This window comes from Protopterus annectens, chromosome 2.part0, assembly GCF_019279795.1.
Source record: "Protopterus annectens isolate FY-2018-M chromosome 2.part0, PAN1.0, whole genome shotgun sequence".
NCBI classification, from domain to species: domain Eukaryota; kingdom Metazoa; phylum Chordata; order Ceratodontiformes; family Protopteridae; genus Protopterus; species Protopterus annectens.
In genome coordinates this window covers 66236397-66262999 of record NC_056728.1, presented here as the reverse complement: position 1 = coordinate 66262999, position 26603 = coordinate 66236397, and the positions used below count along the sequence as shown (strand labels likewise).

The 26603-nt window shown below is 44.2% G+C and overlaps 1 protein-coding gene across 1 annotated transcript in view; it reads left to right on the top strand.

Moving 5' to 3' along the window:
• Positions 1 to 26603, top strand: part of MGA (MAX dimerization protein MGA) — a 2673741-nt gene that overhangs the window by 323753 nt on the left and 2323385 nt on the right. Inside the window, exon 3 of the mRNA XM_044060555.1 lies at positions 15527 to 15638. Within this exon, the coding sequence (XP_043916490.1) occupies positions 15527 to 15638 (112 nt within the window). The remainder of the gene's footprint in view (positions 1 to 15526; positions 15639 to 26603) is intronic.

Here is a 26603-nt window from a genome sequence, read left to right as displayed (position 1 = left end):
TGTTGGCGGTGAAGCTCAGAGTTTAGACAGGCCTGCCACCTCTCAAGGTGTCTTCAGGCCTTCCTCTTCTTTTTCTATCAAGGCTTTCACTAAGTCTAAAGCAGCCATGCATACTAAAATACAAGCTCCACAGGGCCCCTCTCAAGGCCCCATGCCTAAAAAGCAGATGCTCAAAATGGCTGAGGATTTCATTACTCTTATCAGGGGTTCTCAACCCCCCCCCCCCAGACAAAAGGCCCAGAATGGAGGAAAAATACCCTTGGACCAGGCCTCCATTATTTCAGAGCATTCTGAAGACCAGGAACATTCATACTCCCCTTTTGAAGATTCTGATGCAGAGGAGTCTATTCCCTCTGTCTCCCCCCCCTGAGGATTACTCTTTTGGGGAAACTTTACATACCTTGTGGGAACACTTCAACTGGGAAGGCCAAGAGTACTCAGACTCCAAGAAAAGGCTTAGGGATTTCCTCTTGCTCCCTCAGCACAGGCCTCTGGCTATACCTCCTGTCTTAGACATACTAGATGATGTGTATTCGGAGGCCTGTCTTAACCCAGATTCTTTACCTCCAGCTCCAGTCAAGCCTGACAGGTATTACCAGGTTCCTGATTCACACCAATCCCTATACAAAAGCCATGCGGCTGACCCAGAAACTATTTCACAGGGTCCCAAGGGAATTAAGGCCTCCACTGCTAAAAATCCATTACCTTCAGAGAGAGATTCCAGAGCTTTAGAAAGGTGGGGGGAAAAGGTATACACCTCGGCCACCTTAACCATGAGAGCATTCAGTTCCATATGTTAAAGTACCAACGGTTTCTGTTATCACAGGTGAAAAGCAAAATGTCACAACCTGAACAGCCAGACTTGGAGTTGCAGGATTTGTTACATAGTGCAGAACAAGTGGGTAAACATACCTTGCAATGTGGTTTTGATGCTTTAGAGGCCTCGTGTAGAGCTGCTGTTACAGGATCAGTCATACGTAGACATGCTTGGCTCAGAGCAAACCTTACCAGATCATGTCAAAGCTAAATTACTAGATGCACCTCTGCAAAAAGATGTATTGTTTGGTGTTAAAGCTGAGGAGGTATTAAAGAAAATGGAGGAAAAGGCAAAATCAATGCAAACAGTGAAAGATTTCCTACAGTTACAACCTCCACGTTTCAGTAGAAATTGGCCTTCAAAAAATTGGTCCTTTCCAGCCACGGACAGACCCCAAAGAGGTAGATACAGGCACCCGAGGGGTAGAGGGCAATCTCAAGGATCGTTTAGAGGCAGACAGTGACAAGCACCTACACAAAGAGGTGGTGAGGATAGTTCACAGCCATTCAGAAAGCAGAACCAATGACTTTCCCCTTTGCATGCCAAGCAAGGCTCAAATGGCAGCACCTTTAGGCGGAAAACTGGCATTATTTTCGAAAAATTGGCATATTGTCACGAAAGACAAATGGATCCTGGACATTATAGACAGAGGCTACAGATTCCACTTTCACACCCTTCCTAAAATGAGAGGCATGCCAAACCTGTCACACAATCAAAGGGCAGAGGCACAAAAACAAATTTCAGATCTCATGGACATGAAAGCTATTCAAGAGGTACCTGCACAAGAACAGGGTCAATTTTTTTATTCCAGACTATTACTGGTACCAAGGAAGGGCAAAGATTGGAGACCTATTTTGGACCTATCCATCCTAAACACATTTTTACTCGTGCCAAAATTCAAGATGCTCACATTACAGCAGCTTCTTCCCATGCTGGGCAAGGAGTCTTGGCTGGTAGCATTGGATCTCAAGGAGGCATACCTGCATGTCCCAATCAGACAAGATTGCAGAAGATATCTCAGATTTCTTGCAGGTTCAACGCATTATCAATTCTCTGCATTGCCCTTTGGCTTATCTACTGCGCCCAGAGTGTTCACGAAATGCCTGGCATCAGTAATTGCCTACTGCAGACTTCAAGGGATACAAATATACCCATATTTGGACGACTGCCTGATCCAAGCAGACAGCAAGCACATACTTCTGAAACATCTGGCGTTTGTAATAATGTTGTTGAATTCTCTGGGATACACAGTCAACAAAAAGAAATCAAGGCTAATACCTTCTCAAACAATAATTTTCCTGGGTGCCAGCGTGGATACAAACACCCAGATGGCCTTCCTCACGCCAGAGAAACAAGGGCAACTAACTCAATACTTCAGAAAACTGGCAACTTTCACCAGGCTGACTGCAAGGAAAATCCTGCAGGCTCTGGGATTCATGGCATCTTGCATCCTACTAATCCCATGTGCAAAGCTGCATATGAGGAAACTTCAATGGTACCTAAAAAACCTATGGTCTCAACACAGCCACAGTTTGGAAAGAATAATACCACTGATTCCATGTCTTCAAAAGGAATTTCTGTGGTGGGCTCAAGCATGCCAAAGAAACACAGGTCTCCAATTCTGCAAGGCTCAAGCATATCACGTCATCACAACAGACGCCTCGGACTACGCCTGGGGGGCGCACATGACAGATCTGTGAATTCAGGGCAAATGGTCCCAAAAAGAAAAGCAGCTACACATCAATCAAAAGGAAATGCTAGCAGTAATAAATGCTATTATAGCTGTCAAAGACCTACTGCATCCAGGCCAGCTATTGATAAGGACAGACAACACCACAGTAATGTGGTACATAAACAGGGAGGAACCCTTTCATACCCCCCTATGCAGGCTAGCCATGTCTCCTTGGAACATGGCTCTGGAATTACAAATCGAACTTCAAGCACAGTACCTGCCAGGCAAGGAAAACACGCTGGCAGGCAACCTAAGCAGAAATATGACAGATCCACACGAATGGAAGTTGCATCCTCAAGTTTTTACAAAGATAATTCAAGCATGGGGAAGGCCAGACATAGATCTCTTTGCCTCCCACAGAAATCACCAATTGGCAAAATTCTGCTCAAGGACCTTTCATCCACAGGCCTGGAAGGTGGACGCACTCTCTTTCAGTTGGACAACAACGACAGTTTATGCCTTTCCACCTGTTCCTCTGCTGCCCAAAGTTCTACTAAAAACCAGAGCAGACAGACCAAAGATGATTCTCATTGCTCCAGACTGGCCAAGACAACACTGGTACCCACTCCTGAGGAGCCTGACGCATTCCCCACCATGGATCCTGTCTCTAATGCCTCTTCTACTGACGCAGCGCAACTTCAAAACTCTTCAGTCAGCTGAAAACACTCAATCTAGCCGCATGGAAGATTCCTTAAAATCACAACAGACCCTACTCTCCAAGGAGGTGCAGGATGTCATTTTGGAGGCCAGAAGACCTACTAGAAAAGCCTACTCCGCAAAATGGAAACGGTTTTGTGCCTGGAATGAGAAAAATGGCCAGAATCCTCGAATACTGAATTTACCTCAAATATTACAGTACCTAGCTGAGATGCTAAGCAGTGGACTTTCATTTTCCTCCATCAAAATCCATGCCTCAGCCATTTCTGCAGAATACAGCACTGATCCTCCTTTATTCTCTCACCCCCTCTTAAGACAGTTCCTCAGAGGGGCTAAGAATATAAAACCCCCAAGGAAATAACCAGTACCTGCTTGAGACCTCAATTGCATTCTAGAAAAACTGGTCTTGCCTCCTTTTGAGCCAGCTGCTTCAAAAGAACTGCAATATTTGTCCTGGCTGTGCAGCCTTTCATCATTTTCCATCAGGACAGTTTCCTTACGAACCAATCCTTCCTTTGTGCCAAAGGTAGTATCCAGGTTAGCCTTGAATCAGGCTATCCACTTCCCTACCCTTTACCCTAATCCTCAAAACAAAGGGGAGAGACTACTACATTCCTTGGACATTCACAGACAGCTACGTTATTATTTGGACAGAACAAAGCCTTTCAGAAAATCAGAGCAACTCTTTGTGTCCTATGCTACAGGAGCTCAACGGAAGCCTATTTCCAAACAGACAATCTCAAAATGGATAGCCCACTGCATACGCTTTTGTTACACTTTTCATGGTAAAACTGTACCTGCAGGCATCAGATCTCACTCCACAAGGGCCACGGCTACCTCTGCAGCTTTCCTCAGGGGGGTTCCTACCAAAGATATTTTGGAAGCTGCTACTTGGAGTTTTGTACATATTTTCTCCAAGCACTATCACCTACCATTATACTCCTAATCTAGAGCACGCTTTGCCACTGCAGTCTTGCAGGGCTTCCTGGCTCCTCCTAGTTCCACCTAGTGCCTACCACCCTTTTTTTAGCTTTGGGATTCTACCCATCTGTTATGACTGCAGCTGTATGCACGATGAACATAGTACAGTTTTGTACCTAGCATAAATGTAGATGTTCGAGTGCTAATGCAGCTGCAGTCCAGGTTTCCCTCCCTCCTTCCCCTCTTGGGACAGGCCTAATGGCTAACACCTCCTCATACAACCTGATTGGGGTATTCTTTTATGGTGTATTTGCTTGCAACTACTGTTTTTTGATTATATTGCATTGCATTATGACATAAATTTATGTATTGCTTTCCTTCTGAGGGCACCTGACGTCTGGGGCAAGAAAAACTGAAGAAAATGGCGTCAGCTGGTTCTTTTATACCCCTGTCGCACTGACGTCAGGGAAGAGGCGACGACATCAGACGCCGGACCTAGACTTTGGAATTCGGCCGACCGAGGACCCGCCAGACGGCAGGAAAACCGATCTGTTATGACTGCAGCTGTATTAGTACTCGAACATCTACATTTATGGTAGGTACAAAACTGTACTTTCTCTGCACTGCCCTTTGGCTTATCTACTGCGCCAAGGGTATTCACAAAATGCCTTGCTCCAGTAATTGCATTTTGCAGACCAAGAGGAATACAAATATATCCTTACTTGGACGACTGCCTTATTCAAGCAGAGAACAAGGACATTCTACTACAGCATCTGGCATTTGTAAAAAGATTACTAACATGCCTAGGGTACACAGTAAAAGAAATCGAAACTAGTACCCTCTCAAGAGATAATATTCCTGGGTGCAAGTTTAAATGCAACTGCCCAGATGACTTATCTAATGCCAGACAAACGAAGGCAACTGACTACTTATTTCAAAATGTTGGCAACAAAGACCCAGTTATCTGCACGAAAAATTCTGCAGGCTTTGGGCTTCATGGCATCCTGCATTCTGCTAATTCCATATGCAAGACTGCATATGAGGAAATTTCAATGGTATCTAAAAAGTGTTTGGACTCAACATTGCCACAGCCTGGAAACAGTAATTACCCTCATTCCCTGCCTGCAACAGGAGTTTCGATGGTGGGCAAAGGCCTGTCACCACAACAAGGGGCAGCCATTTGCTTTACCCACAGCTAGGCAGACAGTAACAGCAGATGCATCAGATTATGCCTGGGGGGCCCACATGGCAGGAAGATGTATTTAGGGCACATGGTCCGCAAGCCAAATGCATCTACATATCAACCAAAAAGAGATGCTAGCTGTTCAGAATGCCCTGACAGCCTTCAAGGATCTACTTCATCCGGGACAACTACTGATAAAGACGGACAATACTACAGTCATGTGGTACATAAACAAGCAGGGAGGCACTCATTCCTACCCCCTATGCAGAATAGCCATGACTTTGTAGGACACAGCATTGACTTACCAAGTACATCTGCAGGCACAATTCCTGCCATGAAAGATAAATACTCTGGCAGACGAACTAAGCAGAAACCTCATGGATCCACACGAGTGGAAATTGGATCCACAAATCTTCAGCATGATAACAAGGAATTGGTGATGCCCGGACATAGATCTGTTTGCCTCCCCTCACAACTGCCAACTACAGAGATTCTGCACAAGGACTTATCACAAGCAAGCATGGAAAGTGGATGGTCTTTCAGCTGGAAAAACTTAACAGTATATGCCTTTCCTCCACTGCCTCTCCTCCGCAAGGTACTCCTGAAAGTCAGACGAGAAGCCAAAAATGATACTGATTGCCCAAGACTGGCTCCACCAGCACTGGTACCCAGTCCTAAGGAACTTGTCTCAAAACCCAGCCTGGACATTGCCTCAAATTCCTCACCTACTGTCCTAACACAACAATCCGATCCTGCACAGCCAACTCAAGACCTTAAATCTGGCAGCATGGCGGATAATGTAGTCATTCAAAACACACCTCTCTCTAAAGCGGTGATGTATGTTATTGTGGAGGCCAGGAGGCCTAGTACCAGAAAATCTTATGCTGAAAAATGGAAGAGATTCTGTGCTTGGAACCAGGCGCAAGGGATTAACACCACTGTACCAAATATTCCTCAGATTTTGCAATATTTAACTGAGATGCTGGACAAAGGCCTATCCTTTTCATTTGTTAAGATTCATGCCTCTGCCATTTCGGCTCATTACAATACAGTGCCACTTATTTTTTCTCATCCTTTATTAAGGCAGTACCTCAGAGGAGCCAAAAACTTAAGGCTTCCAAGGAAATCACCAATACCTGCATGGGACCTCCGTTATGTCTTGGAAAAACTCACCCTGCCTCCTTTTGAGCCAGCCACTACAGCTGATATAAAATTTTTATCATGGAAAACAGCTCTGCTCCTAGCAATAACCTCTGCAAGACGAGTCTCAGAGCTACAGGCACTCATGGCTGTGGAACCTTTTATCATTTTCCATCCAGATAGGGTTTCTCTGAGGACAAACCCGACGTTTATGCTTAAGGTAGTGTCCAGTGTGGCCCTTAACCAAACTATTCATTTGTCTACCTTTTTACCCAAACCCACACAATAAGGGTGAAAAACTTCTGCATTCTTTGGACATACACAGACAGCTGCGCTTCTACTTGGACAGAACCAAAGCTTTCAGAAAGACTGAGCAATTACTAGTGGCATATGATGCCGGATCACAAGGAAAGGCTATCTCAAAGCAGACTATTTCAAAGTGGATAGGCCACTGTATTCGATGTTCACAGTGTTTCACTGTTGCAGTCATTATACTTGGGTTATCCTGCTGGCAGGCGACCCGCAGTCGGCCTGAGTTCCAAAGTCTTGGTCCGGCTTTAGTTGCTGTCGCCTCTTCCCTGACGTCAGTGCGCCAGGGGTATAAAAGCTGCAACAGACACCATTTTCTTCTGTCTTTCTTACCGCGCGGTGCCCGAAGCAAAAGCAGTTTGCAAGTGCCGGTCGGCCGACTCCTGAGATTTTCAATATTGAGTTTCAGAACCGAAGTCTTCAATAAAGCGAAGTAACACGTTGGGGAAACTTTTTCTTGCTCCAGACCGATGTCAGTAAAAGTTAATAATTGTATTTCTTGTGGGAAGCAAATACCTGATAAGGACTTTCACTCTTACTGTATTCCTTGCCTAGGCCCTGACCACGACGTTACTAGTTGTCGGTTTTGTGCTAGATTCAATAAACGTACTATTAAACGGTTTGAATTTGCTTCGCATTATTTTGGCCGAAGGTTTAATTACATAATGCCGTCGGAACAACTGACCGGAATTTATAAAAAACGCAAAGACAAAGAAAAGGACAGGCATCATCCGAGGTACAAAATCGACAAAGCCTCTTCTAGGCCAATTGCCGGTTCTCAGTGAGGCGCTTTCTCAGCCCCTGACACCCGCTACCTCAGAGCCACAGGCCGCAACCAACAGCCACGGGGAGACACCGAGGCCTGTGGAAACTCAAGTTATTGGGCCTACGGAAACTGTACCCTTAGATGGGTCCAGAGCCGCTGAGCAGGCCCTTCTGATTGTGTTTTCAGACCTTCACAGCTTACAATTAAGTCCACTACAGCAGCAAAGGCAAAGTCAAAAACTCCATTAAAGACAAGGAAACAAGTACAGCATTCTCCAGAACAGTCATCCGTGCCAAAGAAACAGATGCTTAAAATGGCCGAAGACCTACTTACTTTAATCAGGGGTTCCCATCCCCCTCCTGACAAAAGGCCTAGGCAAGGCACTGATTATGATTCCTCTGACCAGGTTTCCATTTCCTCTCATTCCTCTTCTGATCAGGGATATTCTCTCCCTCCCTATGAGGACTCTGATGCAGAAGTCCATACCTTCAGCCTCTCCGCCTGAGGATTATTCTTTTGAGGAAACCCTGCACACCATGAGGGAACATTTCCATTGGGAGAGCCAGGATTATTCAGAATCCAAGAAAAGGCTCAGAGACTTCCTTTTATTGCCTCAGCACAGGCCTCTGGCTGTCCCCCTGTGCTTGATATTGATGATTATGTTTTTTCTGAATCCAGTCTGTCTCCTGATTCTTTACCCCCTGCACCAGTCAAGCCAGACAGGTACTACAGAGTCCCTGACTCTCATAAATTTATTTACAAAAACCCCGCTGCAGACCCAGAAACAATTATTTCTCAGGGTCCTAAGGGGATAAGGCTTCCACTGCTAAAAATCCTGTCCCCTCAGATAGGGATTCCAGAGCTCTGGACAGATGGGGGAAAAAAGTTTACACTTCTGCTACTTTAGCTGTAAGAGCTTTAAACTGTCAGTTTCACATGCTTAAATACCAACAGTACCTCATGTCATTGTTAAAACAGAAAATGGTTGCAAATACAGAAAGTCTTGACAGTAAGGAAATGCAGGATTTATTGCATGCAGTTGAACAAGTGGGAAAGCATACTTTGCAATGTGGTTTTGATTCATTAGAGGCTTCTTGTAGAGCCGCAGTTACAGGCACTGTTATTCGAAGGCATGCTTGGTTGAAAGAACAAAGTTTACCTGACCATATTAAAGTAAAATTATTGGATGCTCCATTACAGCATGATACTTTGTTTGGTGTTAAGGCAGAAAAGGTGTTAAAGAAAATGGAGGATAAAGCAAAGTCAATGCAGAAAGATTTCTTACAGGTTCAACCACCTAGATTTAGCAGAAACTGGCCTTCGAAAAATTGGTCCTTTCCATTGTCAGACAGGCCACAAAGAGGCAGATACAGATGCCCAAGCGGCAGATCTCAGCCCCAAGGCTCCTACAGACGTAAACAATGGTGTGCTTCAGCCCCTAAAGGAGGGGAAGACAAATCACAACCTTATAGGAAACAGTCCCAATGACTTCCCTCTGCAAATGCCAAGCACTTACCTTTTGACAGCACCCCTAGGGGGAAAGCTAGCACTTTTCTCAAAAAATTGGCACATGATCACCCAGGACCAATGGGTGTTGAATATTGTTTCACAGGGTTACAGGTTCCACTTCCACACATTTCCAAAACTAAAAAGTATGCCAGACCTGCCACAAAACCAAAGGGCAGAGACACAAAAACAGATTGCTGCTCTTATGGACATGGGAGCTATTCAAAAAGTTCCACAGCAAGAACAGGGACAAGGATTTTACTCAAGATTTTTTTTAGTACCCAGAAAGGACAAAGCCTGGAGACCAATACTGGACCTGTCTCTTCTAAATACCTTCCTGGATGTTCCAAAATTCAAAATGTTAACACTACAGCAACTGCTGTCCATGCTGGGCAAGAAAGCTTGGCTAGTTACTTTGGATCTCAAGGAGGCTTTCCTGCATGTCCCAATCAGACAGTGTTGCAGAAGATACCTCAGATTCATAGCAGGATTAATGCATTACCAATTCTCTGCACTGCCCTTTGGCTTATCTACTGCGCCCAGTGTCTTAACAAAATGCCTGACACCAGTAATTGCATTTTGCAGACAAAAGGAATTCAGATATATCCCTACTGGGACGACTGCCTTATTCAAGCAGAGAGCAAGGACATTCTTCTAAAGCATCTGGCGTTTGTAAAACTATTACTAATTTGCCTAGGGTACACCGTAAACGAAAATAAATCAAAACTAGTGCCCTCTCAAGAGACTATTCCTGGGTGCAAGCTTAAATACAACTGCCCAGATGGCTTATCTCACGCCAGACAAACGGAGGCAACTGACTCATTGCTTTCAAATGATGGCAACAAAAATCCAGCTCCCTGCAAGAAAAATTCTGCAGGCCCTGGGCTTCATGGCATCCTGCAGTCTACTAATTCCATATTCAAAACTGTATATGAGGAAACTACAATGGTATCTAAAAAGTGTTTGGACTCAGCATTGTCACAGCCTGGAGACTATCATAACTTTAATTCCCTGCCTACAACAGGTGTTTCGATGGTGGTCCCAGGTCTGTCACCACAACAAGGGACAGCGTTTCACCTTGCCCACAGCCAGGTAGACAATAACAACGGATGCATCTGATTATGCCTGGGGGGCACGTATGGCAGGAAAATGTATATTCAGGGTGCTTGCCCTAAGAAACAAATGCATCTTCACATCAATCAAAAAGAGATGCTAGCTGTACAGAATGCCCTGACAGCTTTCTAGGACCTAATACATTCAGGGCAACTGTTAATAAAGACGGACAACACCACAGTTATGTGGTACATAAACAAGCAAGGGGGCACACATTCCTACCCCCTATGCAGACAAGCCATGACTTTGTGGAACAGAGCACTGACCTATCAAGTACATCTGCAGGCACAATTCCTGCCAGGAACAAAAAATACACTGGCAGACGAACTAAACAGAAATATCATGGATCCTCACGAATGGAAGCTAAATCCACAAGTGTTCAGCATGATAATGAGGAAATGGGGACACCCAGACATAGAACTTTTTGCCTCCCCTCACAGTTACCAAATACAGTAATTTTGCACAAGAAGTTATCACTCTCAAGCATGGAAAGTGGATGCTCTATCATTCAGCTGGAACGGCCTGACAGTCTACGCCTTCCCTTTGATGCCTCTTCTCACCAAGGTGCTACTAAAAGTCAGACAAAGGCCAAAAATGATCCTGATTGCACCAGACTGGCCACGCCAGCATTGGTACCCACTCCTAAAGAATTTGTCTCAAGGCCCAGCTTGGCTTCTACCTCAAATTCCTCATCTTCTGACACAACAAAAAAATCAGATTCTGCGCAGTCAGCTCAGAACCTTAAACCTGACAGCATGGCAGATAATGTAGCCACTCAGACTGCACCTCTCTCTAAAGCTGTTATGGTTGTCATTTTAGAAGCCAGGAGACCCAGCACTAGGAAATCTTCTGCAGAAAAATGGAAAAGATTCTGTGCTTGGAACCAGGTACAAGGGCTTGAACCACTAGTTCCTAATATACCTCAGATTTTACAATACCTAACTGAGATGCTGGACAAAGGCTTATCTTTTTCATCCATTAAAATCCATGCCTCTGCCATTTCAGCTCATTACAATAGGGAACCTCCAATTTTTTCACATCCACTACTGCGACAGTACCTCAGAGGGGCAAAAAATGTAAGACCCCCAAGGAGTGCACCAGTACCTACTTGGGACCTCAGTTTTGTTTTAGAAAAGCTAACACTGCCTCCTTTTGAACCAGCCAGCACAGCTGATCTAAAATTCTTGTCATGGAAAACTGCTCTGCTCCTAGCAATAACTTCAGCAAGAAGAGTCCCAGAGTTACAGGCATTAATGGCTGTGGGACCTTTCCTCATTTTTCATCAGGACAGGGTTTCTCTTAGGACAAACCCAACTTTCATGCCAAAAGTGGTCTCCAATGTGGCCTTAAGCCAAACCATTCATTTACCTACTTTTTACCCAAATCCCCAGAATAAAGGAGAGAGACTTCTGCACGCTTTGGATATTCACAAACAGTTACGTGTCAATTTGGACAAAATAAAAGCTTTCAGAAAAACTGAGCAACTGTTTGTAGCATATGCTGCAGGATCACAAGGGAAGCCTATTACAAAGCAGACAATCTTGAAATGGATAGGACACTGCATCCGCCTCTGTTATGCACAACATGGCAAATCAGTGCCTAAGGGCATTAGCCCTCATTCTACCAGAGCAGCAGCCACTTCGGCAGCTTTCCTCAGAGGAGTACCAACCAAAGACATTTTAGAAGCTGCAACCTGGAGCTCAGTGCACACTTTCACCAAGCAGTACCACTTACCTCTCTACTCTAAATCCAGAGCAGGATTTGCCACTGCAGTTCTGCAGGGCTTGTTAGCCTCTCCAAATCCAGTTTAGACCCAGCCACCCAACCTCAGCTTTGGGATTCTACCAAAGTGTAATGACTGCAACAGTGAAACACGATGAACATAGTACAGTTGTGTACCTACCAAAAATGTAGATGTTAGTGTATTAACTGCTGCAGTCCAGGTTACCCACCCACCATCCTTCTTTTTTCATTGCAGGGACTTTTCTGTACTTCTCATCTCTATACTACCTATGTGGTGTATTTGCTTGTAGATGAAGGAAATGTTTATAGTAAGATATGCATGTTTTTTGGCATAATTTTATCTTTCCAGACTTCCTATCTGGGGGCACCTGACATCTGGGGCAAGAAAAACTGAAGAAAATGGCGTCGGCTGCAGCTTTTATACCCCTGGTGCACTGACGTCAGGGAAGAGGTGACATCAGCCGACGCTAGACCAAGTCTTTGGAACTCGGGCCGACTGCGGGTCGCCTGCCAGCAGGATAACCCAAGTGTAATGACTGCAACAGTGAATACACTTGGGCTTCTATATTTATGGTAGGTACACAACTGTACTTTTCTGCTATTCACAACATGGCAAATCAATGCCTAAGGGCATTAGACCACATTCAACCAGAGCAGCAGCCACTTCAGCAGCCTTCCTCAGAGGAGTACCAACCAAAGACATTTTAGAGGCTGCAACCTGGAGTTCAGTGCACACTTTTACAAAGCACTATCACTTACCACTCTACTCTAAATCCAGGGCAGGCTTTGCCACTGCAGTTCTGCAGGGCCTCATAGCCGCTCCTAATCCTATTTAGCTCCAGCCTCCCAACCTTAGCTTTGGGATTCAACCCAATTGTTATGACTGCAACAGTGAAACACTATGAACATAGTACAGTTGTATACTTACCATAAATGTAGATGTTCGAGTGTATTCACTGTTGCAGTCCAGGTTACCCTCCCACCATCCCCCCTTATCTTTGCTGGAACTTATCTGTACTTCTCTATTCTATACAACCTATGTAGTGTATTTGCTTGTAGATGAAAGAAAAATTTACCTTGGTGCATGCATGCTTTATTGACCTATTTTTAGCCTACCCTTTTGGGGGCACCTGACATCTGGGGCAAGAAAAACTGAAGAAAATGGCGTCTGCTGCATCTTTTATACCACTGGCGCACTGACGTCAGGGAGGAGGTGACGGCAACCGATGCCAGACCTAGACTTTGGAATTCAGGCCGACTGCGAGTAGCCTGCCAGCAGGATAACCCAATTGTAATGACTGCAACAGTGAATACACTCGAACATCTACATTTATGGTAAGTACACAACTGTACTTTTTCTCACCCTCTCATCAAACGGTTCCTGAGAGGGGCTAACAACTTAAGGCCCACTAGGAAAGCACCCACCCCTGCCTGGGACCTTAACTTTGTACTGGAAAAGCTCACACTTCCCCCTTTTGAACCTGCAGCTTCAGCATAGGTAGGTAATAGGCTATTGGCCCTAGGGCCTATACAAGCCTAGCCAAAAATGTACACTGGCTTTCGCCTCCCAAGAAAATTATTTTCCTGTGCCCCTGTCAAGCAGAGTTAAAATTCCTCTCTTGGAAAACAGTCTTGCTTTAGCCGTAACTTCAGCAAGAAGAGTATATGACTTACAGGTACTAATGGCTGTGGAACCCTTCATTATTTTCCATGCTGACAGGGTTTCCCTCAGGACTAACCCGTCCTTTATGCCCAAGGTGGTGTTCAGTGTGGCTCTAAACCAATCCATCCATTTGCCAACCTTCTTCCCTAACCCTCATAATAAAGGGGAAAGGATCCTGCACTCTTTGGACGTGCACAGACAGGTCAGGTTCTACCGTGACATGATTAGACCTTTCAGAAAATCTGACCAGCTTCTAGACAACTTTGCTACAGGGGTAGAAGGTAAGGCCATTTCTAAGCAAACTTTTTCCAAGTGGATAGCACACTACATCCATTTCTGCTACAAGCACCATGGAAAACCTACCCCACAGGGGCTCAGACCACATTCCACTACGGCTACTTCCACCTGTACAGGATTTCTCAGGGGAGTCCCTACCCAGGGACATTGTGGAAGCTGCAACCTGGATTTCTGTACACACCTTCACCAAGCATTACCACTTGCCAGTCCTTTCTAAATCCAGAGCTGTATTTGCTACAGCAGTCTTGCAAGGCCTACTAGCCAGCCATAATACATCTTGACTGCCTTCACCCTTCCTCAGCTTTGGGAATCAATCCAAGTGTGATGACTGCAAGAGTGAAACACGAAAAACGTAGTATGGTTGTGTACACAACATAAATGTAGATGTTTGAGTGTATTCACTGTTGCATTCCTGGTTTCCCTCCCTCCAGCCCCCTGGCTTTCCTTATCTTTCTACTGCTCTTCTCTGTGGTCATTCCTAATGGCATTGGTATTTACTTTTTACTGGTAGTGTTCCCCACCATATACTAGCTTCCTATTTGGAGACTCCTATCATTTGGGGCAAGCAAAACTGATGTAATGGTGTCTGCTGCCAGTTTTATACCCCTGACGACCTGACGTCATGGAAGAAGCGACAGCATTCGTCACAGAAATTTTAAGACTCTGGTATTCAGGCCGACTGAGGACTACCTGCAGGCAGATAACCCAAGTGTGATGACTGCAACAGTGAATGCACTCGAACATCTACATTTATGGTAAGTGTACACAACTGTACTTTCCACATACATCCTCCCTAACATTGCACAGTAGAAGGGTGAGAAGCAGTGTGTAGAGGAGGTCTCCACGAAGATGCTGTGTTACACAGTGGTAGGGTTAAGAGGCAATGTGTAGAGGAGGGCTCCATGAGGATGCTACGTTACACAGTGGAAGGGGTGAGAGGCAGTGTGTAGAGGAGGGCTCCATGAGGATGCTATGTTACACAGTGGTAGGGGTGAGAGGCAGTGTGTAGAGGGGAGGCTCCATGAGGATGCTACATTTCACAGTGGAAGGGTGACAAGCAATGTGTAGAGAAGGGCTCCTTGAGGATGCTCAAAAGACAAATATTTGCATCTATGACAAAATAATAAAGGGATTTAATGTGAAGCTAGCTAGTCACTGTTGGGGAGCTCGGTAGTAACCTGAATGTTAACATGGATATATGGGGAGGATGGTGTGGAGTCTGTGCAGACTGTGCCTTAATTTGGGTCCAGCTGATTTCCTTTATCTACATATGTACATTTTAGAAGCTATTGGACTCAGCTGGACGAATACAGTAGGAATGGTGCGATTGCAGCTAGAACAGCTTAATGACATTGCTACTACTTTACATACAGGGTTTCATTTCTTTGAGTAAAAATGAGCTCAGTGTGTCTACTGTTGAGAATGATGTAAAAGGGAGATGTGATTGGAGTTTGAGGTTACCATAGCAATGTCCAGGAGGGCAGTACTACTTTCAGTAGAAGTTTTGTAAGCAGAGAGGGGAAATGGGATTAGTTATATGTTGCGCAGTGTGGAATGATGGTAATCAAAAAAGTTGGAATTTGAGATGGTATGATATAAAGCAGTCTAAGATGTTTGAGTTAATTCGTGAAGCTATCCATTCACTGATAAGAAGTTTGCTTTTGTTTTTTTGAATCCAGGAAGCCCTTGATTTTCACATGGTTGATCATGATCAGGCACCTGTTCATTCAACATCAGTGAAGTCTGCACCACAGCCAGCAACACCTATCTCTGCCGTAGCTAGAAAGGAAGGTGAGCATTCTTCTGTTCATTCACTGCCTGAGTTGGGTCATTGTTATTGTTTGTATTTTGCAGTTTGAGCAGTTAGGAGGAACTGCTGTATTGTTGCCAGACTATGAGAAGGTTATGATCTGGACTCTGTGTGTATGTGTATTCAGTCAAGTACAATAATATCCTCACAGCTCCCTACACAGCAGCAACAGTAATATGAACTACTGTCTCATTATGCTCCCAGAACCACACATTGAAGGGAATAGAACGAGGAATGACATGGACAACTCGCCTTCATACAGTGCACATTTCCATTGGGTGTGTATGCTGATTTCAACAGGCCCACTAACAACTGATTATTTTATTTTGACGGTACCATACTGCTTTTTTACTGTGTAATGTCAAGATTCTTAGTTGGTGGTTTTCTCATGAAATTCATTCATTCTTTGCATTCCAGTTGCACTTTTTTTCTTAGAAGCATTTATTCTTGAGTGTGTATGTGCTGTACACCGATACCGCATCATTTGTCAAGTGCGGTAGTATGAGACATGAATACATCCTGATGTTACCAGTTTTTTTCTGCTTCTGACTCTCTTCTGATTTTGAAACTTGCGTGGGTAATCAGAAAATGTCCAGGTTTGGTGCCTGAGTTAACTGACCAGTCTTGCTTGATTATCAGATAATTAGCCAAAAATCTGTGGCATTTATCTTCGGTACTTCTTGGGAGAGTGCAGAAGCAACCTTTAAAGCAGGAAAACTGCAGCACCAGGAAAACATCAGTTTGGGACAAGAATGTGATATAAAAGAACTTGAGCAAGAGGGAGTGTATAAATATTTGGAAACTGATGAAGGATCAACAATAAAACTTGAACAAATGCGAATAAAACTTAGTAAGGAATACTTCAGAAGACTTTAATTAATCCTGAAAACAGCATTGACATCTGGAAATAAATCTGTGCTATAAACCAATTTACTCTTCCTGTCCTAACGTACAGTTTTGGAGCGATTGACTGCCCCCAAAAGCGTTGGATAGATTTGATAGGAAAACAAGAAGGATGCTTCATGCACACCAGATGATTTATAAAAATCAGTGTATGCCAAGGTTATATATTGCCCGTTCCAAAAGAAGGATGGGCCTCCTTGAATTTGATTACATGTATTGATCTGCAATCATGGGACTCCACACATATCTGCTGACCTCACTGACCTCAGAAGACCCAAACATAGGTAAGTTTTGAAACATGAGGCGAATAAATCTAATACAGTTTCTCTGCTTAATCTAGCAGAAGCACATCGATGTCAATCAGGAATGGAAATCAAACAGAAGTAGATAAAAATCAGACAGCAACTGAATGTGTAAAAACAAAAGCAAATATAAGGTGAAGAACCAGATGAGAAAACAAGAAATGTGGAAAATGAGTAAATATAGTTGCAAGTATAGAAAACCTCTGGAAGAACCTCATGTTGATCAGGAAAGTGCACAGGAATGGTTAAGGAGTGGCAAATTCAAACTAAGAGAGGAAAGGTTAACATTGGTGGCCCAGGATAGTGGCCTACGTACATCATGGTTGATAAAGCCCATTGAACATGTGGGCGAAACAGACAAATGTAGGTTTTGTAAAACCGAATTGGAAACAATTGCACACCTTGTTGCTGGTTGTGATATACTAATGGCAGAAGGATTGTGTACTGAAAGGCATAATAATGTAGCAAGACTGTTGCACTGGGGATTGTGCAAACATTATGGTATTCAAGTGGCTGAAAAACACTGGGAACATGAGCCACAAAGCATCATAGAAAATGAATTTTATATCACATGGGGATCACCCATTACCAACATTTCAAAAAACAGATGCTAGAAAACCGGATATAGTGGTCCATGAAAAGACAAAAGTAGGACTGATCATTGAAATTGCCATATCAAGTGACTACAGTGTGTTGCATACAGAGAGACACAAAGACATAAAATATCAGGTTCTGCAGGCAGAAACGAGAGCAATGTGGAAGAAAGATACCTAGATATTTCCAATAGTAGTAGGAGCAATGGGTCGTATAAAAAAAGAATCTACAGTTGTGTTTAGATATGTTACCCATCCATGTAACTCTGTACAAATTGCTGAAGGAGCCATTATTGGGCATATTGCAGGTGCTGCGAAGAGCACTTTTGGCTGACATCAAAGATTGAAACGATACTAATTTCATGAACTTTAATCGTACTTTGACTTCGGAAAGGGGTCCATTCCTGTCATGGTATTAGAAACCCAAAATATTTGGAGAAATTAAAAAGAGAGAAAATAGAAGTAAAAGAGACGGTAAGAAGTTCAAATATACAGGATATGAAATGAGACAAAGTAATGGCCAGAGAAACTGAAATAAAAATGAGAAAAGATCCTAATTAGAAAACATCAGGCTCAGATGCAGTGCATAGCTTCGGGCTACAAGTAGTAACATCTTTACATGAAGATTTAGCCTTGAATAAGCACTACTTGTATGCTCATCCCGAAGAGGCACCAGCCTGGTTAACAACAGGAAAAATGATGCTCTTCCTTAAGAGTGAACCTTTAAGATAACCTAAAAACTATAGACCAATAACTTGCTTTCTGACAATGTAGAAATTATATATGGAAATTGATACTGACTCGAGTTTATAGTCATTTAGAAGAAAGCTCAGTCTTGGTAACAGAACAAAAAGGTAACAAAAGAAAATCGTATGGTACAAAGAAGCATTTGCTGCTAAATAAAATCTTAATGGAGAATTGTAAAAAAGGGTGAAGAGTCTTAAGTATGACATTGATAGATTACAAAAAAAACACTTGAAAGCATCTCACATTTATGGATAAAGGAGAGCCTATAGATGTACAAGATGCATCTTACATCGATAAATACATTACAGTGACCATGAAACAGTTGCAAACCACTTTGCAATTAAACCATGACAAAGGGCAAGTTATTATCCTAGGGCCGGATATTCCAGGGTAATACTTTGTCACTGCAGGTGTTTTGCCTTGCCCTTAATCCATTAAGTTGTTTAACAGATTAGGCCCTTGTTATAATTTGGCTCCCAGAAACAAACTTGCTTAAAGATTTCTTCTCATCTATTTTTTGTGGAAGATTTAAAATTATATACTTCATCAGTTGAAGAGTTGAAAGCACGATTGCATTTGGTTAAAACTTTCTCAGATGAATCACATTTGGTCTTGACAAATGTGCAGAAGCAGTGTCTAAAGCAGGAAAGTTGCAGTACCAAGAAAATATCAGTCTAGAGCAGGAAGGAGTATTTAAATATTTGGGAAGTTATGAAGGATTCACAATAAAATATATACAAATGTAAATAAAACTTTGTAAGGAATACTTAAGAAGACCAAAACTAATAGTGAAAGCCTTGACATCTAGGATTAATTTACAAGCTCTAAACCAGTTTGAGTTCCCTGTTTTAACTTGCAGTTTTTGTGTGATTGACTGGCCTCAAAAGGTTTTGGATCAGTTGGACATAAAAACAAGAAATGCATCTGTTTTTGTCCTTTTCGTTCCTTTCTCAACTGATGAGTTCAGATCCGAGATTCTGATTCGACTCGTTCGTTTCTACCAGATCATCGGATCCAAGAACTGTTGAGCTCCTCCCTTGACCCATAATTCCCCACCAACCTAACATCCCCCAGATCTCATTTGCTGCCATTCAGCATCAGACACAGATCCTTCTGCTCTCAAGTTTTTGGAATTTTTGATGGCACGTATTCATGAGTTTTTCTCTCAAACATTGTTAATTGTATATAATAACTCTCCTACTTCCTTTCCCATAATCTTTTAGGTGATGTCCTTCAAGGATGCATCTGCAGTCTTTACAAATGGGTTGTCCCGTCGTCAGGCAGCCCTTCGGTCGGCCGGATTCCAAAGTCTGGGTCTGGCTTCGGCTGGTGTCGCACTTCACCCGACGTCATTGCGGCAGTTATTCGGGTATAAAGGCATCAGCCGACGCCATTTTCCTCAGTCTTTCTTGCCGCGTGGCGCCCGAAGCAGAAGCTGTTCGCAAGTGCCGGTCGGTCAGATCCAGAGATTACTACTACCGAATACTACTTCGAAGACTTGTATAAAGCTAAGTACCCCGTTGGGGACTCTTTCTTGCCTCAGCCGATGTCAGAGAAAGTTAATAACTGTTTATCTTGTGGGAAACAAATACCTCATAAAGATTTCCACTCCTATTGCATACATTGTTTAGGCCCAGACCACGACGTAGCAGCTTGTCTAGCCTGTGCTTCTTTTAACCGGCGGACGCTTAGACGTAGATCGGACTTTGCTGAACAGATTTTCGGCTCCGATTTTGCCTACATTATGCCGTCGGATCCTCCGACTACGCAAATAACCAAAAAACGCAAAGAAAAGGACCGACACTCGCGGCCCGCGGTTTCGGCTGAAACCGCGGTTAAGCAAACCACGAGTGTCTCGGTTTCGGCCGAAGCTGAGCAAGCGGTTCTTTCTTCAGCCGATAACTTGCCTTCTACCGAGGCCTCTTCTAACCTGGTAGAAACGGCTTCTGAAACCCAACCTTCTATTGCAGTTTCACAGGATTTATCAGACACCATTCGCCTGGATATTTCCACCCCTGCACGTGGAGCTGCTAGGCCTCCTCCAGCTATGTCTATTAAGGCCTTTGCCAGGGCTAAAGCAGCCAAAGCACCAAAACCTGTGCCTGCCAAGCCCCCCTCTCTCAGGCCCAGCACCAGCTCCCATATGCTTTCTTTGGCTGAGGATCTCATCTCTTTAATTCGTGGAGCCCAGCCTCATCCAGACAGGGCCTCTCTCCCTCCTCCAGAAAAGAGGCCTAGAGCAGAGTCCCCTGAGCCAGTAGCCACAGATGATTCCTCTGATGACTCAGAACATACAGACCCTCCTGAGGCTTCTTATTCTCCTTACGAAGACTCTGATGCTGAGGAGTCCATCCCTTCAGCCTCTCCTCCTGAGGAATTTTCCTTTGGGGAAACTTTGCATGCTATGAGGGAACAATTTCAGTGGCAGGGCCAAGATTTCTCAGACTCTAGAAAAGGCTTAGGACCTTTCTACATTTGCCACAGCATAGGCCTTTAGCTATACCTCCAGTTCTTTCTGTTGTTGATGATGCATTTAATGATGCTTGCACTGCTCCTGATACTTTACCTCCGGATCCTGCTAAGCCCGATAGGTACTACAGGGTCCCGGACACTCATCACCACTTATATAAGGCTCCTTTTGCAGATCCAGAGACTATCTCCCAGGGTCCAAAAGCTGTAGCAGCTACTTCTTCTAAAACCCCTCCCTCTGAAAGGGAATCCAGGTCCTTAGAGATGGGGTAAAAAAGTTTACACCTCTGCTACTTTGTCAGCTAGAGCTTTGAACTGCCAATTTCATATGATTCAATATCAAGAGTTTATGCTTGACCAGTTGACTAAAAATCTGTCCTCTGAAGAATCTTTAGATAAAAAGTATGTTCAAGAAATGGTACATAACATACAGCAGGTTAGTAACCATTCTTTAAAATGTGGCTATGATGCACTGGAGGCTTCCTTTAGATCAGCCATGACTGGCACAGTTATCAGGAGGCATGCATGGTTGAAAGAACAGGCATTACCAGACCATGTCAAATCTAAGCTTTTGGATGCACCTATGGACAAGGTCAATTTATTTGGTTCCCCTGCACAGCAGGTACTAAAAAAGATGGAAGAGAAAGCAAAATCTGTGCAAACAGTGAAAGATTTCTTGCAAGTTCAACCTCCAAGGTTTAGCAGGAACTGGCCCTCCAAGAATTGGTCCTTTCCAGACTCCTCTAAGGCACAAAGAGGCAGGAATAGGCGCTCTAGAGGCAGAAACCAATCCAGGGGTGCCTACAGGGGTCGCCAGTGGCAGGGTAACAACCAACGAGGCACGGATACAGCCACCACCACTACAACAACTCAATCACAGTGACTTGGCGGTGGCTCCGCCTACCAGGGAACAACTGGAAGCACCTTTAGGCAGAAAGCTAACCTTATTTTCAAGAAACTGGCACTGCATTACAAGAGAAAAATGGATTTTGCAAACTATAGACCAAGGTTACAGATTCCATTTCCATACTCTACCAGGAAAGACAGGAATGCCGAATCTACCACCTACTCAAAGGACAGAAGCTCTAAAACAAATATCTCAATTATTAAGAATGAGAGCTGTGGAAAAGGTACCATCTATGGAGCAAGGGAAGGGATTTTACTCCAGACTCTTCCTGGTACCAAGAAAAGAAAACAAATGGAGGCCTATTCTAGACCTGTCCGCTTTAAACACATTCCTCATTGTTCCAAAATTCAAAATGCTGACCCTACAGCAGCTTCTTCCCATGCTGGGCAAGGAGTCTTGGCTGGTAACTCTAGATCTCAAGGAGGCATACCTGCACGTCCCCATAAGACCAATTTGCAGAAGATACCTCAGATTTCTTGCAGGATCAGAGCATTATCAATTCTCAGCATTGCCCTTTGGCTTATCTACTGCCCAGAGTGTTCACGAAATGCCTGGCATCAGTAATCGCTCATTGCAGACTTCAGGGGATTCAAATCTATCCCTACCTGGACGACTGCCTGATACAAGCGGACAACAAAAGCAAACTAACAGAAGACTTACAAAGAGTCATTTACCTACTGCAAGCCCTGGGATATACAGTCAATACAAAAAAGTCAAGGCTGATTCCATCCCAAAGAATAACCTTTCTGGGTGCAGAACTGGACACATCAAAACAAATGGCATTTCTAATTACAGAAAAGAAAGAGCAACTTCCTCTCTACTTCTTGGCATTAACAAAGCAGAACCATCTAACTGCAAGAAAAGTGCTACAAGCTCTAGGCTTCATGGCATCCTGCATAATACTGGTCCCTCATGCCAGGCTGCATATGAGAAAGCTACAGTGGTACCTAAAGAATTTGTGGTCCCAGCACAAGCACAGCCTAGAAACCAAAATTCCAATGATCCCATGCCTGAAGCAAGAGTTCCTATGGTGGGCTCAGGCCTGCCAATCAAACACAGGACTGCCCTTCTGCAAAAGTCAACCAAGACAAACCATCACGACAGATGCCTCAGACCTCGGTTGGGGGGCACACATGATGGACAAGTGCATTCAAGGCCTATGGACTCAAGACCAGCTGCATCTGCACATAAATCTAAAAGAAATGATGGCAGTAAAATTGGCAATCCGGGCATTCAGACCTTTTCTCCAAGAAGGCCAGTTGATGATAAGGACAGACAACACCACAGTTATGTGGTACATCAACAAACAGGGAGGTACACACTCATACCCTCTATGCCGGCTGGCACTGGACCTATGGGATGTGGCTCTGAGCTACAACATTCAGTTACAGGCAATTTATGTACCAGGGAAGGAAAACATTCTAGCAGACATATTAAGCAGAAATACAACAGATGCCCACGAATGGATGCTGCATCCGGACATCTTCAAAACCATCACAAGAGAATGGGGATTACCACAAATAGACTTGTTTGCATCCCCATTCAATCACCAGTTGAAGAAATTCTGCACAAGGACTTACCACCCACTTGCTTGGAAGGTGGACTCCCTATCTTTCAGTTGGAAAAGCCTGACAGCATACGCATTCCCACCACTTCCTTTGATGCACAAGGTGCTTCTGAAGATCAAAGAGGAACGTCCGAGGATCATTCTGATAGCCCCAGACTGGCCAAAACAACATTGGTATCCACTGCTGAGGAGCATGTCCCGGAAACAAATATGGACACTGCCCCTGATCCCATTACTGCTAACACAGAACAACTACAACACCCTGCATCCAAACCTAAAAACTCTGCAGCTAACTGCCTGGAACATTACATAACAGCAATTAACCCACATTTATCCCAAAGGGTTAAAGACATAATCCTGGAGGCTCGTAGACCTTCAACAAGAAAGAATTATGCAGCAAAATGGAAAAGATATCTCATCTGGAGTACTGCAAAGGGGCAAGATGTGACACTGGTGAACATAGCCAACATCCTGGAGTACTTGGCGGAGCACTTCCATACAGACCTGTCCTACTCTTCCATCAAGATACATGCATCAGCTATTTCAGCAGAATACAGCTTGGATCCTCCTGTCTTCTCGCATCCTCTGCTCAGACAGTTTCTGAGAGGAATTAAAAATGTAAAACCTCCCAGGAAACCTCCATTGCCAGCATGGGACTTGAACTTTGTGCTAGAAAAACTGACTCTTCCTCCTTTCGAACCAGCAGCAACAGCAGAATTACAATACTTATCCTGGAAGACTGCTTTCCTGCTGGCAATAACTTCAGCAAGAAGGGTCTCTGAACTACAGGCATTAATGGCAGTGCAACCCTTCCTGATCTTCCATCAAGATAGAGTGTCCATGAGAACAAATCCTACATTTATGCCTAAGGTGGTATCCAGAGTCTCTTTAAATCAGGCTATCCACCTTCCTACATTCTTCCCCAACCCACAGAACAGGGGGGAAAGGCTCTTGCATACCTTGGATGTACACAGGCAATTACGCTACTACCTGGACAGGACAAAAAAAAATAGAAAAACTGACCAGCTTCTGGTAGCATATGCAACAGGAAAGGAAGGAAAACCAATTTCTAAACAGACAATCTCCAAATGGATAGGAAATTGCATTAGATTTTGTTACTCCTACCATGGAAAGAAAACTCCAGAGAACATCAGGCCTCACTCCGCAAGGGCTACAGCCACTACCACAGCTTTCTTACGAGGAGTGGCTACCAAGGACATTATAGAGGCTGCTACTTGGACCTCCGTGCATACATTTGCCAAGCATTATAACTTACCTCTATACTCTAGATCCCGGGCTGGTTTTGCCACTGCTGTTTTGCAAGGGATCCTAACTACACCATAATCTCTTCTCATTTCCTCCTCCCCTAGTTTAGCTATGGTATTCTACCCATTTGTAAAGACTGCAGATGCATCCTTGAAGGACATAGTACAGTTTTGTACCTACCATAAATGTAGATGTCTGAGAGGAATGCATCTGCAGTCAGGATTACCCACCCTCCTTCCCCTCTGAGGTACTCCTAGGGTATTTGCCAGTCTACAGCTAGCTTGGGGGGGATCTATTATGGTGTATTTGTTTGTATATATGTACATACATGCTTATTTTATGTGTTTGCTCTCTACTATTTGGAAACTTTGGCATTTATCCAAATTTAGCCATCCAAGAGGGCACCTGGCATCTGGGGCAAGAAACACTGAGGAAAATGGCGTCGGCTGATGCCTTTATACCCGAATAACTGCCGCAATGACGTCGGGTGAAGTGCGACACCAGCCGAAGCCAGACCCAGACTTTGGAATCCGGCCGACCGAAGGGCTGCCTGACGACGGGACAACCCATTTGTAAAGACTGCAGATACATTCCTCTCGGACATCTACATTTATGGTAGGTACAAAACTGTACTTTTTCCATCTCTTTTTATCTGCCACCTTTTCGGTTCTTACAGTACCATTGCTGGTACATTTCCCCCTTTCTCTACCTGTGTAAGTATTCCTGTCTATCTGTGCTGGTAGTTTTTCTAACAACTTATAGTGTGTTTATTGTACAAGATGTCTGATAAGCCTTTGGGATTTAAAAAGTGCTTTACCTGTGGGCATAAGTCAGATGCCCACAGTGAATGCATGCATTGCCTAGGTCATGCACAGTTGGATGCAGATTGTTTGCTTTGGTTTTAACTCCAAATCTTTAACTGACCGGAGGAATAATTTAGTTTTGAGAAGCCTTCTTCTTTCTTCCTCTACTACTTCAGTTGCTGGGGCTCAAACCCCTACAAAAAATCTGAAAAGAGCAAGTCAAATTCCACTTCTAAGGATAGAGAGTCCAACAAGAGTTCTCCAGGCTATTCTTCGTCAGTTCCTTCATCAGAGCTCTGTTCATAAGAAGTCGGAAATATGACATGTCTGTTATAAACCTAGATCTCCTCTGATCTGTAACCCTCTGTTCCTGTCTGATCCGGTTTTGTTACGGCTCCCTTGTCTTTTCTTGAAGGAAATTCCATGGAGACACACAAGGCCTCCATACTCCACATTGTCAGATCTTCCAGAAGCTTGTCAGAAGCCGATGTGGATAGAGTGATAGATGAGGTTCTCCTAGCTTCAAGTCCCACCAGATCTGTGAGCTGTCCTTTGTCCACTGCCCTTTTGGTATCTCCTTCTTCGAGCTGACCCGCTGTTTCAGAGCTCTGTGATCCGAGACCTCTTAGGCTGTCTTCATCGAATACGAAGACTGTTCGTTCTTTGACTCCAGTGATTTCCCTGAGTTCAGTGGCTCTGAGTCTTTTGGAGATGGAGTACTCTGGGAACTGAAGCGTTGACACCAGGTCAAGTGGTTGGAGTCTGTTCCCCTTCGGGCTTCTGTGTTAGACAGTTTACGTCCGACTCTTTTCTCAGGTGGAGTGCTGGTGGGGTTGCAGAAGCCAATGGTTTTAGAAGTTCCAGCTTTCTTGCTTTCAACTTCTGTGTTCCCCAGGCATTCTGCCTTTGAATTTGTGGATAGGGTTTTCTCCTTGTTTAGAGAAGGGAAAGCCCTGCCCCCTTTTGATCATCCAGTTCTATGCTCTGAGTCTCGTCCATACATTTCACTGGAACAGCCAGCCCAAACAAGTCTCCAGCCTGTACAACAGGACATTATTATTCCTTTTGATACTCCTCCAGAACATTTCACTGAGGAAGTACCTCAAAAGTGACCGTGTGTAAGAGGCGAAACCTACATTTTCCCCAGGAATCTCTCGCAGAGGACAATGTTTTTTGATGAGGGAGAGTGGTCCCCCAGATCTCCACCTGAAGGCGTCTCCTTTGGAGACATCCTGGAGCAGCGGAAACAAAAATGTGGTTGATCCTCCAGCACCCCCCTCCAGGAGGAATCTGAGTTCCGTGAGGCTTTCGGGTCTGGCTCGTCTACTTCTCAGTGACAGCCACCCCCCCGCTGGATACTGTACAGCCAATACCAAAAAGACTGGACAG